Below are 15,900 nucleotides of genomic sequence, written 5' to 3'. Positions count from 1 at the left end.
GGTGCTGCACAGACAGAGAATAACGATCCATATAGACTCAATGAAATAATGCACAACTTATATTCAAAATAAGAGAAAAACTACTGTATACATCTGTTTCCGCAAAAACCATACCAATTGCCCTTTTCAGTCCCTTGCACAAAAATGTAAAGCTACTTGATGAAATTTTGCACACTGGACATTCAAAATAGGAGGAAAATACCAGTCTACAACTGATTTTGGAAAGAAAAAAAGATGTTTTCACTCTCCTAAGAAGACAGTTTAAAAACGAAATATGGAAACAGAACTACTCATCCATCCTCAGCACATTCTTAAATGGTTATCGCAAACAGACACCACTCAGATATCTAGTTTTCAAATTGCGTGGTTTCTTCTCAAGCTGTGTGTCCAGGTAGGCATGCCCTTTAAACCCTTAAAGCAAAAATTTTGTGACTACTTAATTATATTTTGCGAACTTGCCATTAAAAAAAATTAATGATTTTTTAAAAATATCCCCATCACCTTTTCAACTAACCCTCTTCACTCTGCATACACCCCGGGCAACGCCTGGTAATTCAGCCAGTATCCAATAAAAACACTGTTGCCTTCTACATGCACTTAATTTCTAAGCCATTAATTTTTTTTCTTGAACAATTCACTTCAAATATGCAAGCTGTAAACTCGAGCTGAAATTCAAGAAGTTGAAAGTTGACAAATGCTTGCGTTGCATCTATGCACCTGGCATAGTTGACAAACTGGTATTTAAAAACGTCGTTATTGAACATTTTGCGTCTTGTGTTTCTTGCATAGTTTATGAACTCTATCAAACGAGGTCCACCTTTCTGATCATAACTTAACAATAGCTAAATTGACAATTTTTATTTTGTGCCATAGTTATAGTTTCAGACATATTTCACAAAAGTACAAATTTATGTCCAACAAGTATAATTTAACAAGTTTGTGAAAATATCCAGTTACAAGTGTTACAAAGTACTATGTCAACATTTGTAAGTAAAAGTGAATTTTCACAAGTATTCAAGTGATTTACTTAAATTCCATTAAGTAAACCTTTTTGTTAATGACAATTGAAGATTACATATAAACATGCAGCTGAAATTTCCTACATACCTCAAAATATACAAGCTTACTAAATTAATTTTCTCCTATAAAGAGGTTAAGTTCTTATGCAGCAACTAAACAATAATAACAGTTACTTTTACATTAATTAAATGAGGTTATGTCACCAAATGTTTATTTTACAAGTTTGGTGAAGTTTCCAAATATTTGAAGTATATGTAGACAAATACTGTTTTTTTTTACAAGTACCAACAACACTTGTCACAACAACTGAAACTTTTAAATGTTGTAGACAACTTTACAAAATCCATGTGAAATGCCTGTTCGTAACAACTTGTGATTGAGAGCGCTTATTTTCCCGCAGCTGTAAATAAGATTTGTATTCTAGTGTGAAATGTCCAGAAGGCTTGGATCGGGGCACCGGTCTACTGGATCCTCCGAGACACCTCTTCTACGCAGTGAAGGTCAGTGCCTGGCCAGGGGTGTATGTGTGTCAGCGAGAAGGGATGACAAGTGCGACGCTCGCTGGTGCTTCTAGCGCGGTGTCTCCTCTGGCCCGCAGTCTGCTTGCCATGCATAGGACAACTACGAGATTTGAATGGTGACCGTAACATTACATGGCGGAGAAATAAAGAATAAGATGTAATGCAAGTCCCCTGTACTGCTTTCAAGAACCTCTATCTGGAGTTTCATGCCTATAAATTGTTCTGAAAAACACACATGTTAGCCATTTTCACTCTTTTCACACTTTTTTTAAAAAAAAAAAATCCAGATATGTGCCCACGTAGGCGGGAACTTAAACTCTATTCATGACCGAATCTGCACACGTAAGGTCCAGAGTCCACTATAATCTTGGAGGTCTCATCGGCTTAGGTCTTTTGTGTCCTCAAATTCAGAACCGAAGCAATAATATTCCCACTCACCTAGCAAAGAAAAGGACGGCCAGACCAAATCACGAACGCAGCATGTCACAGAATCAAGAGACGGTAGTGCAACGAAAAACCAATACGTAGTTAAATTACCAAGAATAATGTGTGTTATTTACATTAAAAAAACACTAAATCTCATTCATACACAAATAAAATTACGAAAATATATGTAATACTAAACACTGCTAGTCTACTCTGTTCTATGTTTGATGAAACTCTTGTTAATGTTAACAGCATTGGTGAATACACATTATATAGCCCTGGGTTATACAGTAAATTTTTAAGAGATCATTAAGTTAGAATCACAAATACAATGAAGGGTAATGGGTTGTCAAAAGCTGAAGACCATTATTTTAAATAGTTTTATATACTCAGCATCATGACGTTAACGAGGCCATATAAACTAAAATAAAAATAATTTACTACAATATGGAAGGTACTAGTTCTAGCTACTAGGTCATACAGATTCCTCAATGGATGATTGTTTAGGATAAATATTTTAAAATATTAACTAAATAACAAAAAAAAACTACATTCATAACAGCCCAATATTATGTGAGTGAAATAAAATGAATTACATAATACAGTTATGTTAATAGAGCACACTTAACCTAGATCAACAGATGAACCTCAAATACAAACACTGCATATATATATGCAGCATGTGAGCATAATACACCTGTGTGTTTGGACTATGCACAGTGCTGTACATCTAGAGCCAATGGCAAGAGACTTAATCCGGGATCCAAGCAAGGTCTTGTTAGCTATGTACGTGCCTTGGAGATGACATTCTCAAGCTGTGTTGATTAAAGACTCACAAAATCGCTGAGAAAACTAATAAACTTTTCTGTTCGTTGTTCATTACTGAAGGGTGCATGACTGAAACACTAACTCAATAGTTATGCGGTTTCTTCTCTAACAAAAAAAATTCGCAGACTTCGGAAATTTTCTGAACAAAAAAATTTATTATCTGGCAACGACACTGAATCTGCACTGCATAGGAAGAATTTTTGTTACAATGTTTAGGTGTCATAGCCAAGACACGCATTATAAAGTCTAAAGTTCATTACAAACATTATGTGTATGATACTAAAATGCATGATCACCCAAACAAAAAAATTCATCTACATCGCAAGACCAAGCTATTCGAAGTTCAGATAATGTTAGAATTTAATAAAAAAAAAATAATGGAAATGACTAATACTATAAAATTATTGCAGCTGGTGTGAATATGAAAAGCTTCGACTAAAAAGAATTAACCACACCCACGAGTGGCTACTTACCACCGGAGGAGTTCCACGCCTTCTCCGTCATTAGCCTACAGGATGTCTACACCTGCAACAAACATACATCTTTAGTACACAATTTGCAAATATGCATTGAAGATTTAAAAAACAATAAACACCTGTCAAGCACCTCAGAGGCAAACATCAAAAATTTAAGGCATTTCCAGTGGCGTAGCAAGCGGGTGGCAGGAGTGGCCCCCGCCAGTGGCGCCGGCGAAGGGAAGGAGGAGGGGGGGGGGGGCGCAACTTTCAAGTCTGGCGAGGGGCGCCAGTCACCTTAGCTACACCATTGGGCATTTCATTCTAACCGCAACAAATTGGAAAACAAAATTAAACCAACAGTTATTAATTTATGGAGTGGTTATGAAATTAAATCTACAACTCTCAGGTTCTGAAATTTAATGTTTAAAAATTCTTTAATTTTCAGGACCCTTAAAATTAGGGATCTAAATTTGCTCTAGTTAAAGGTTGAACTATGAAATACAAATATTATATTTATTGCGCAAGTTTACTTCTTTAGTACCCTCTGGGTACAACTTCCATCTAAAGAATATGAACTACCATTGTTTAATATACCATAACACTTTCGAAGACATATTTTTAGTCGTTATATATCCATTTCTTTATTATTTCCTGCTGTTGTTTCCAAGTGGAAACCTGAACTTTTGGGAACTCAAATTTACACTAACAGGACAATGTGCTAAGTAAGGGTGGTATTAAAAGACGTTTGGGTAAGGTAGCAAATAAGCACTGCCTTGTTGAGATACAATGATAACTTAACTCACAGGCTGTGTTCCACAACATGTCCAAACCGAATCCCAGGAAGGAAACAAATCTGCAACCATCGATACAATTGTTATGGCAAAAATACTAGATACAGCAGCACCAGTGCACACACACAGAACCGCCTTTCCAATTTTCTCAAAAACTCTTCAATTTGCGATTAATTCCTTGTTATGACCATTAACGTGTATACAATATGTTCCAGGATAGTTTCGCTATCATAAAGTTTCATTCGGCATACCAACACACTAGGTACGTTTCCGACGATCACAAAAATGGCTAAACACGAATTAATGGTGCCAAAAGCCTGCCTGCCATCTGGACGAAATCAACGAAAAAGTGATCTCTGCGCATGCGCTGAATTTGGCCAGCATATGGGCAACTGATAGGGACCAAATTCGTTCCCTAAGAACAAGGGACCGGACGTGTCCTGTAGTGCACTGGAAATAGGGTTAGGGCACAGGTGTGGCATATTCAACACCAAAACCATCATTTGTGTGTCTTGGAATACCGGCCTAAATGGTTCACGCTGATATGATGCCTTATCGTAGCAGAGGCTCTACACTGGATCACATACCACTCTATCTGGTTTTACAACAGATACTATTGCTTTACAATTATGTTAGCTCCTAACACATCCATAATCATCCAACTCAGAAGTTACACTTTTCATAAAATAAAATCTAATAATTATACAAGGAGAAAAATCAATAACAAAAATTTCCTCACAAAAATAAAAGGTGGAGAGAGAGAGAGAGAGAGAGAAGATATTTTTATTTGTTAATGAGTATTATCTTATACATTAGCTTAATTAATGTCCTTGATTCTAGGTCAAGGTTTATCAAGAAATAAGTATGAGTAAGCGCCTTACAAACTAAAATTAAAGCGTCGAGGCTCAACATCTCGTCGAGATCAGGGTCGCTAGAGACGATGAATGGTGAAGAGATCAGAAAGTAGCACGAGCAGAATGACGGGGTGTTAAGGGAAACGGGAGCAGGCCTGGAAAACCCCTACCAGTTCACAGGAAGGTTTGCCAAGTTTCCCCTCTGAGACGAATCAGGGTGTCTATGTCCTGAATGGCCCAGTCCAATAAGGTATACCATATTCCAGTCTAATGGATGTTCAGATTTTTCCATGAAAAATGCCTGTCCCTGCTGATAACAATATTTTGAGGCCATTTAAGACCACACACCCACCCACCCAGCGCTGTAAAATATTTGAAAGTTTTTTTCATGTACACTAATTAATGTTATCTATTACATTAAACAATATCATACAACTGGTAACATCCATCAATGCTATAGTTCTCATTAATTACAACATTTTTTGAAGTAGCTTGACTTCTGGGTTGTAGCAGTGTCCTTGGCGAATAATTCACCGACGTTTCGGTCGACATTGCAGTCGCCATCATCAGGGAGCAGTAGGTAACAGTAGGTAACTGCTCCCTGATGACGGCAACTGCAATGTCTATTGAAACGTCGGTGAATTATTTGCCAAGGACACGGTTACAACCCAGAAGCCAAACTACTTCAGATAATGGCCGTGAAAGCCTGCAAACATTATTGCATTTTTTTTTACTAAATTTTTTGAAAAAAAATTTTTATGAGACATCTTAACATGAAATAAAAAACTTATATTATAAAAGAAATATCAGTTTAGCATACTTACTTTCAAAGTATTCTTAGGTCAACTTCAAACTAGCATATGGAAATATTTTATGAAGAACTTCAACAAAAAGTAATGCTTTTATTCCATCCATAAAGAGGTCCATCCACCCGGCACAAAATTGCGCTGTACGGTATTTCAAATAAAAGTATTCACATATGATCATATCTCCAAATTTGTTTTCACATGCACATAAACAGCAAACCTTTTTTTTTTTTTGCACGAGAAAATATGTGAACAGTACTTTAACTCCGTGCCGGGGTTACGTCGATCTTCTTTCATGGAGCGGACCTGATTGCCGCACATTTCACAGAGTCGCCTGTGAGCTTGTCTTGGTCCGAGTTGATGAAGTGTACCATCATGCATTGCAAGAGGCATCTCTATTGACGCTCAGCCCTATGATATGTTCTTAATTTATTTTCAACGTGGGAGCTCCTGCAGACGATTTGTGGGATGCTTTTGAAAACTCCCTTTGGGAGGACCGCATAGAACGGAACCACGGGGATTAAGACTCGGGCGTTTGACTCATCCCTTGTCGGCAGGGAACCTGTACAAAGTGCACGATGACACAATTAAATTTGGCAGAGAGTTTTTCCAACTAAAGCGAGAATCCGCAAAAGGCTTTTGAAGAAGAGTGGGACCACAAATTGTCTGGTCAGGAACATGTTTCTGCTCTTTACTTCTCATATCTGATGATCATAGTTCTAGACGGTCCTGTGGTATGATTATTAATGTGCATTATGCAATAAAAGACACAGTAAACAATGAACACGGAGATTACGGCAGAAAGAAGCTACGTGAATGCTGACCAGGGAGTGTGACAAGGACCGGATGAGAACGTACGGCTCCCACACCATACCACTGGCAAAGACGTGCCACATCACATCCTGTGTCAGGGCTGGAACTGTATTGATGGTAACTAGAAACGTAAGTATTTCTGATCGACTCTTAAACAGTTCCTTAAGTCATCATACTGCAATCATCAGTCGCTCAGTCACCATTAGACCTCTCGGAAGTGCGCAACCTCAAGCTAGGTACCGTATTCCTGGAATCACCTTCAGGTACATTTTTTACGGAGGGATCACCACATTCGCTACATCTCCGGCAAATTCCTCTCATGTTGGCGTGCTCCATGACAGATCAGACTATAGAGTATGTTGGCATTGACCTTTGTACGAACTGCTCAGCACAGTTAGACTTCCTGATGACATTGTCATTCTTGAAGTTCCCAGTAGCATTCATGAAGGAGTCGCCAACATATAGAACATTGTGTTTGGCAAACTTCTTTAACACAATTTAGTAGTGGTAGGTATGTAAAAGGCTAGGGGACCTGCATTAAAAAAAAACTCTCTCGGTCTTAACATGTCACTAAGCAAGGGCATCTACATTAACAAAATCTCCGTCGTAACATAGCCGTAGACTAAGGGATCTGCCTAACCGAACCTCCCCAAATCTGTATGGCTATAAATCAAGATAAATAAATAAATAAATAAATAAATAAATAAATAAAACTTTACTGTCTGTGATTTTGAAAAAAATTATTAAATATTTTTTCCTGTTAGAAAATTAGGTACTTAAACCAATTTTTTACGTAAAAAAAAATTTGTCTGTCCGTATGACATGGTTTAACTTGAAAACTGCTAATCCTATCGACTTTTAATACCAAAACTTTTTATAGTAACCCCAGGAATAATTTAGTCTTGTTTTTTTATCATATCAAACTGTTCCAAGATACCAGGAGTTAGGGAGCAAAGCCCCTAATAAACAAAGCGAGTTTTAGTATATAATACAATTCCAAAAAAAAATATTAAGCTGGTATTATTGAGTAAATTATAATTCCAACCATTGTAGTATATTTTTCTGTACTTTATTTTTATTATTATTATTATTAGAATTTAAACGCTGGGTCTGCATGGCTACTTAGTATCATCTTTTAGTATCAAAACCACCCTCCAAACTTACAACATCATATAAAATGTTAAAAAAAAAAAAAAAAAAAAAAAAAAAAAAAAAAAAAAAAAAAAAGTAAAATATTTGTTAGAAGACCTCTGCATTCTCTCAGTCAGGCAGTCAGTGGACGAAAGGTACATGCAAGATGTTGGCTGGCACATGAATATGTAAGTGCGTGAAAGTAGTGCTAACACATATATGTATGCAATGCTGCCTCTTCCAAGCACTCCCATCAGTACCTAATCACATTTATACATACCTACCAAAAAAACCTATGTAAAACAATCGTGATGAATTTTACACCAAATACTATATTCAACTAAATTTTTAACACTCAATCCTAAGCAGTAATGAGCTAATCATCCATTAAATAATTTAAAAATTACACTAGTACACAGGTTTGCAAACCACTTAATATTTAAAAATATAAATGTGTTTCTGGATTTATATTTATCTTATGTACCTTACAAAAATGTTTACCTTCTCATTACATGAGAATTATGGGTGAGATTTAAGTAGTATATAAAATACGGATACAATATTGCTGGTAATTGTGATTAAGTTTCTCTGTTTCTGAAATAAATAGCACACTGTAATTTCGTGACTGGTATCCTGACTCAGTAATAATTACAGAAAATCTGTAATACTTGCTAGCACTGCGCATGGATGTGGTTGGCAGCAAGAAATGCTATTTTTTTTCCAGACACAGGAACTCTATCTACAAGTTGTCAATCAAACCCCAGGGACAGCGAATTCATGACGCGATAATTTTTTTTTTCATGGATCATATTTTTTTTTTCATCTGGTCGAGAACTGTACCAAAAAAAAAAAACTCTGCAATACATTTTCAGGGAAAATGTACCTATGTAATGCCTAGAACCAACGTAACAGTTCTGAAGCTTAAAATTAATTTGGTGTTTGGTTAAGTAAGTGCTGAGGGTGGAACAGTATGCCCTCTGCACCAATTTGCAATAAAAATTAAGGGAAAGTAGCCTAAATTTTAATTATGTACTTTGCAGGAGGATTAACTAAGCACCCCAAAAGTATATATAATATATGGAATTTAATTAATTAATTTTTTTTTTTTTGGCTTAACGTTCTGTTTACAGCTAGGCCGAGATGCTTTCACTGCCATAATTTTTTTTTGGGTAGATTTAAATTAAAATTGAAATTAAGATTATTTGTTTGTTGCTTGGTTATGTTCCACTTAGCAATTTTTGAGTTCAAATACAATTCAAAAAGAATTTGTATGGAGAGCTATTGAAGTAGGTTAATGAATAATTTTGTTCTTTCCCAATTTTTTAATAGTTTTTCTTCACAGTCAATCTCCCGGTATCATCCCTTTTGATTGTAAAATTAAAAAAAGGGTCTTTTGAGAGATAATTCGTAACATTTGCAAAACCCTAAAAAATAACTGACATTTTTTTCCAATTATTTGCTGCTATTCACAACATTATCTTTTTTACCTACTACCTTTACAAGTTAGGGATACAATTTTTTAATATGCATAAACATTATAGTTCAGCCATTTTCTAGGTATAGATTGATATTTCAATATATGAATGTATGGTATGTAAACAAACTACACACAATTTTTAAATGAAAATGGTCACACACATGAAAAAATATTTAGCAACTCTTTTAATTAAAATCTATGTTGGACCCAACCAATATAAGTGCTTACAAAAACATATGACTAGGTGAAATTTATTAGCTCATTAAGTAAACTCAAGTAGTACTTACTTAAGTTCAAAATTTGAATCAAGCAGACAACAAGTGTAAAAGCAAGCATATGCAAAATGAAAACTAAAATTATATAAAAATACTTAAACTAGAACTGACAAAGTAGAAATATTTTGGGTAAATTACAAAAAAAAAAAAAAAATAATAATAATAATAATTTCCTGATATAACATATGGCACAACAAAAAAAAAAAGAAGATATTTTTTGAATTATGATGTAGCCTAAATTAAGAATTTTAAATTAGGGTAAAATTTTGTACACCTGAAGTTATTAAATTCTGAACAATCTTAAAATTCAACTGCATGCATCTTTTAATAATGGCAACATTCAAACTTATTTCCATTTTTAAACTGCCACTGTTTCAAAGTTTGCAACACAGTAACTTAGGTATCTACGTAAACTTGCTAGGAAACTGAATGGTTAACCCAATATGAATGAAAAACCTCTTGTCACATTACAGAGTAAATAAACCAAGTAAGCCCAATGGGTTATGTTTTCGTGAGCACCATATTTATAACACTACCTAACTGTATTGCAGGATGGTTGCTATTCAAAAACAAAATGTGCACAATACAAAGTTAAGTCTTATGTCTGTCTTGCGTTGTAATCATCATCATCATCAACAGCTTCCAGCCTGTGGTCAGGTCAGCAAAGTAAAATGCCTCCATCTTCCTTTATCCCTCTATTCCTCTTCCTTCACTCTGTCCCATTCTTCTCCTCTCTCTTGCAATTCTGTAACTACTTGTTCTTCATACTTCCACCCAATTCTCAGCTTGCAGTAGAGTAGACGGCTCACTTTCTCACTACATCGAGGATTTGCACTCTGCAGCTAAGTGGGTGTATAAATAAGGCTTATTTACATACCTACAATTTTTTTATTATGTACACCCACTTAGATAATATTAAATATACATATATGATTAGAAATGAGATTTGGATGGGGAACATTATACATATAGATTTATCACAAATTAAGTTTCTTATCAAAATTAAATTGCACAGTTATACCTAGTTAATGATAGTTATACTTAATAATTCTCTCAGCTTGTAGCTCATTACTATATGCACAGACTTGTAGGTAACTCAATAAACTCAGCTGCAGTATTCCATTGATGTAATGTCCGTTACTGAATACCTTCCACAACTCTTTTGCCTAAGAACTCGTTGTAAGGTGCATCTCACAGAATACCGAACTTATTTTTATTTTTTTGCTGACCTTCCGAACTGTTGCAAAGAACTTCATGGAGTCACTGATGCAGCCTATCGTGAAAGAATCCTTGCATGCGTCCTTGTACCTTCAGGGGCCCATGGCGGTCCCCTTGGTTGGAATGTGACACTAGTCGGGGTTGAACCAGCCAACCGCTGGCCAGATTAATTTTCTGTTATTCATTACTGTGAACTATGAACTCATACAAATAAATAAAAAAAACTGCTAAGAAATAGATTTAAAAAAAAAAACAAATGACAGTCCAATTTTTTTTTATAAATTAGACAATGTGTTAGCGTCTAAAGAATTCAAACCTGTCGTGGTTAGTTTCTCACTAAATTTCTAGTAAAGGATCCTTTGGTTAGCACTGCATGAGTATAAGATGCACCCTTGTTAATTGGAAAACAGCGTATTTGTTGGAACATGTAGGCCCTTACTATAGTTTGTGTACCCGTATCTTGTTAAGGTTAGGTTAAGTCGGTGAAACTTGTAAAACTGTTAGGACCTGATTTAAAAAAAATTTTTTTGGACGTCAGTGCAGGATCAAAACTTATTACTAGAAAATAACTGGGTTTGAGATGCAACATATTGCTTTGAACCTGGTTCGCCCCACATCTAGAACGTGACTGGTTCCCTGATATGACCATAAAGTTTTCATGAAAGTTGTGGAAGTCATTTAAATGTGAATAATGATGCTATAGTATCACACAACATGTCATGCAGGTACAACATTTCTATCCTACACTGCAACCACACTGTGGCCATTCAAGCAAATTTAGGTTTGAATAACACTTTTGGCAACTAACTGAGTCATTTGCTACTTCAAATTTAAGTTAAATAGCTATGCAACTAAATAATTCATACAATATAGTATCACCCCAGTATATCAACTATAATTTAAAGTGCCAACCAACTACCTCAATTTTTCCATTGATAAATACATTATTTAAGGTGTCAAACCACTGTATAGAAAAAATCATGAAAATAATAATTTAAAATGAAAGAGGCTGTTGTGTTTTTAAACTCTAAACTGAGGTTTGTGCATGGTATTGTTCACTTTGTTCAATACAGTAGGCTTGCTGAACCCCTTTATTTTCAAGCAAGTTTGTGGGTTATTTCGATCCATTTAGCACAGCAAACTCCTATTGTAAATAATACCTAATGAACAAATGTCAATTTAGGTGGAGAAGTAACAATTAAAGGTAACAATTTTAAACATTAAAATACAGTTGTATCGAACTGTACCTGCCCTACTGCTTCCAGTTGATATTAGACAGGTCAAATACTAGGCTAAACTATTCAAATGATCTTCAAACCCACTTTACAATTTTTTCCACAATACCGATGACATCTTACTTAAAGTTAATAACCATAAACTGTGTATTTCTGTACGTAATCACGATGAAAATCAAATAATACAAACTCTGTCATGGTCTCCAGATACGTAAAACTGAAAACGTACGGCTAAAGAAAATGTCATTTGTACCTAAACGTACCTTTATTTTCGATCCAGAGTACGATGACCGATACAAGTAATCCTTCCTCCGTCCGTAAAAAATGCTCATCTAACTGTTAATATTCATCCTGAACCGAATTTAATAGTTTTTAAAAGCAATGAGAAAACTCACGTAGAAGATGGCGACCGCCCGTCATTCGCCGATTTATGATCATTTTCTTGCACGGTCACTTTTGAATTCCTAAAATACACAAAATAGCACATTTCGAGTACTAATTCGACGTAAGGATTTGCCACAACTCTTTCTCCGTTACTCAAAACTATGCGGAATTTCAACACCTGCACAAAACGTAAATAACTCCCATGCCTACTACGAATACATCAAAACTTTTCAACCAATTTGTTTTGCAGGTGAAACGACATCGGGTCAAACTTTCGGGCATTTTCGTCAAAGGCCGCGGGTAATTTGAAACGTGTTAAATTTGTTTCAAACTCGTCGCTGTGGCGTGAAACAATTTTGTATAATTGCATTAATATTGGTATTACAAAATATTAACCTTCACTTGCTGCACAGTACACTCACTCCTATTGGCTACATCTACTGCTGCCATGGAAATAGCCACTATTAACCCAATCATTATACAACAATGTATGGACAAATAAATAGGTTCATGCAATGGTTTTTATGGTTGGTCTTAATTGGTGGAAGATGCAGATGCATTAAAAATTTTATGATGCACTGCCAAATTAAATAAGTGTTTCATAGCATGGCAAAAATAACTTTTTATTTGCATTACTAAAAAAACTGCATCTGAGCATCTCACAGCAGCCTACCTTTCAAAATTTGATTTCCATACACTAGTTCAAATTGAGTGAAAGGTGAAAGGGATATTCCAATAATGATATTACTTTTACCGGAAAATTAATTTTGCAATCAACAGTAAAAACAGCTAGTTGTAAACTGCCTTCACTGTTTGGGATTTCTACTGTTGGCTTGACAGGTTGTGTGCATCAACTATAAAAAAAAATTGCATGCAAGCTAAGATTATGTTTGCTCACTCACACACACAGTGTATAGAGTTTAAATATTTACTGAACAAATATTGGGCTAACTGCAGCTATTATTTGTTTCCTCTTCCTGGCACGGATACAACACAAATATGCCTGTATCTGATCCAACAGTAAATGCAATTTTTTTTTAATGAAAAATGAGTATATTTTTGGTACCTATTATTTTTGTACAAGATTGTTTTCCTTTGTGTGTCACAAAGTAGCCTGACTTTTTTAAAAATAATTTAAATTGTGTGCAGTAGGTACTATATATATTCAGCACTGTGTAGCATGTATGCATGTTGAGATTTAAAAAATTTAAACTTTGTTTATTTCAATTTTAATAAAAAAAAAACACCTTTATTTTTGCACTTGTGCTAGAGATCATACTACTAATTCTTTTAAGTTAATTTTTTTTGCACTGCACTTATTAGAACACACATACAGGAAGAAGAAAGTTTTTTTTGTTTTAAATCAACAGCAAGTTGGTTCATACTGTCTGATAGGATTCAACACTGTTGCACTGTTATGCACAGAGGCATAAGGCGATGGGACCTTCAAGACTAAAGCGGGCTTCGAACCCACTTGAGTACTGACTCTGTGCTCATGACTTCAAGTCATGCCCGGACGGTGAGAACTAACCCACGATCCGTGTATCTCCAAGCTCTCAGAGTCCCTACAATACTACCAACTTCTTGACCTGGTTCAAGACGTTTTCTAACAACCACACAGTTTCTTTGATCCCTTTGTACCAGTTCTCATTATTATTTTTGGAAATGGATACTACCTGAAAGCGGAACAAAATAAACGCTGAACTAGCAAAGTTCTCAGTTCACTAACAATGGTGTGGTCCCAGTGCCCAATCCAAAGACAAAATAACGCCAAAGAACTTACCTTGTCATTCCGACGGGCTTCTTGCTCGGGTCCACCCAAAATTCAGTCTGAACACCGCCTGCCGTCTGCTCTTCTGCAGGTGATGCTCGATGCAGGAGCTCGCTTCAACTTGAGATCAGGCAGGAACCCTCTCCAGTTCTCTCCACTGTGCGACCCTCCCAGACAAAAGTTACTTAGGAGTCGGCGATTGTCCGTGAGGTCGCTTGTTTGAAAACCGTGTCTGCTTTTTTTTTAAGGCTTAGATTACATTAATCTGACTATGCAAGCCAGACATGGTTAGCCCAAGAGCTATCCCTGATTTACAAACGGAACAACGGGGAATTCAACCAGAACGCCAGCAGGGATGTAGCCGGTGGTGGTGGAGGGGGGGGGGGGGGGGGGGGGGGAGAGAGAGAGAGTCCTTCACCCTAAAATTTTGAAAAAATTATTGTAATCCTTAGCGGGCAACATTAAGAGTATTTCCCCCGTGTTATTACAGCCCTGATACGGAATTGTTTTTCCAAGTATAGTCTATATTTCATTTTACTTTGCACATGCATAAGTATGTATTTCATACAAACTTGATATGTGTGCTTCATGTATTTACATATAAACAATAATATATAGGTATGTATTTATGACTTGTCTTAATTTAAAAAATTCAACAATTGACTCAAAAACAAAATATTAAAACAATTAAATAAAAATAAACAAAATATAAAATACCAAATTTTCTTTTCTCAAGCAAAACCATTATCTAAAAATTATTTGTGTACGTTTGAAGATTTTAGTTTGAAAATTTTCTTTTTAAAATTCAAAAATTTTCATTATGTAGAATAATTGCTTGTAAAAAAAAAATACAATGGTTATACTGGACTCCCTCCTTCACAAAATTCTGGCTATGGCCGCCGCCAGTTTTTGAGGGGCAGGAGAATCTGAGGTGCGAAAAAAAATGGACAAAAAATTACGGGAACAGGTAAAAATAAGTTTTTTAACATACGTTAATATTGTGATTTTTAAAAAAATACATGTAAAATCCTACAATTTAAAGTTCAACAGAAAGACAGAAAGAATAATAAAGACAAACACCCTATGTCATTGAAAAACCTTGGAGGCTAGATGCATAATGTGATGTTTTAAAACTGATAATAAAAAAAGCTTGAATGTGTAAAATGTTATGATGTTTGGGGGTAACTGTAAAAGGAAAAGGGGAGGGGTGTGGATAAATATTATCTGCCCAGAGCGTTTGCTGGCTGAAACCGGGGCCTGTCTAAGATCATGAAAACAGTTATGATAATTAAAAAAAAAAAATTGGTGCATGTAGCACACATATGTGTGAAGTTTGACTTATATTTTTTTTCACTTATTAAATATTATTTTATGTAACATTTTAAATGTGATTTTCCTTTTTGTTTACACCACTTCAAAAGTAAAGATTTTATAATATGCTGGCGATTGAAACGTACGCCTACTAATGGGCGTGTTATCTAAATTCTCACACCATATTTTTATTTTAAATTCTAAGGCTACTTAAAACAAAATACCATTACATATTTCAGCTGGGAAACAACATTAAAATAAGTATGCTACTCCGAGCAATACCAAAGCACAGGAACCTAAGACTGGCCAAATAACTACAGATATTATATTGCATCGATGCTACAGATAACTCATGACCTGACCATAACAAATAAAATAATTAACTGTTCTACCTTGACAGCAATTAATTAAATAGACCCTTCATCTCGATAACTCTCTGGTGTATCGAAACAACTATAATAAAATCCCTCCTACTGATACGTAGTTTATAATAAAAGCAAATAAATAATTTAGCTCAAACTACAGTTCAAAACATGTACTGTTAAACCTCACGTATGTATCTATATTCGTATTAGTTTCAT

The 15,900-nt window shown here is 35.3% G+C and overlaps 1 protein-coding gene across 7 annotated transcripts in view; it reads right to left on the bottom strand.

Annotated features, from left to right (window-relative positions):
- Positions 1-12,684, bottom strand: part of LOC134537035 (serine/threonine-protein kinase tousled-like 2) — a 148,126-nt gene extending 135,442 nt beyond the window's left edge. For 2 of the 7 annotated variants that reach the window (XM_063377236.1, XM_063377241.1), the window contains exons 1-2: positions 12,249-12,663; positions 3,269-3,320 (exon numbers count right to left, since the gene is read on the bottom strand). In XM_063377236.1, the coding sequence (XP_063233306.1) occupies positions 3,269-3,299 (31 nt within the window). In that variant the 5' untranslated portion in view covers positions 3,300-3,320; positions 12,249-12,663. Of the gene's footprint in view, positions 1-3,268; positions 3,321-11,865; positions 12,082-12,116 lie in introns of those variants that run through there. The other 5 variants (XM_063377235.1, XM_063377239.1, XM_063377237.1 and 2 more) reach the window with 4 other exon arrangements.
- Positions 12,685-15,900: the final 3,216 nt, after the last annotated feature.

This window comes from Bacillus rossius, chromosome 11 (genome assembly GCF_032445375.1).
Source record: "Bacillus rossius redtenbacheri isolate Brsri chromosome 11, Brsri_v3, whole genome shotgun sequence".
Taxonomy (NCBI): domain Eukaryota; kingdom Metazoa; phylum Arthropoda; class Insecta; order Phasmatodea; family Bacillidae; genus Bacillus; species Bacillus rossius.
This window is presented reverse-complemented; position numbering and strand designations above follow the sequence as displayed.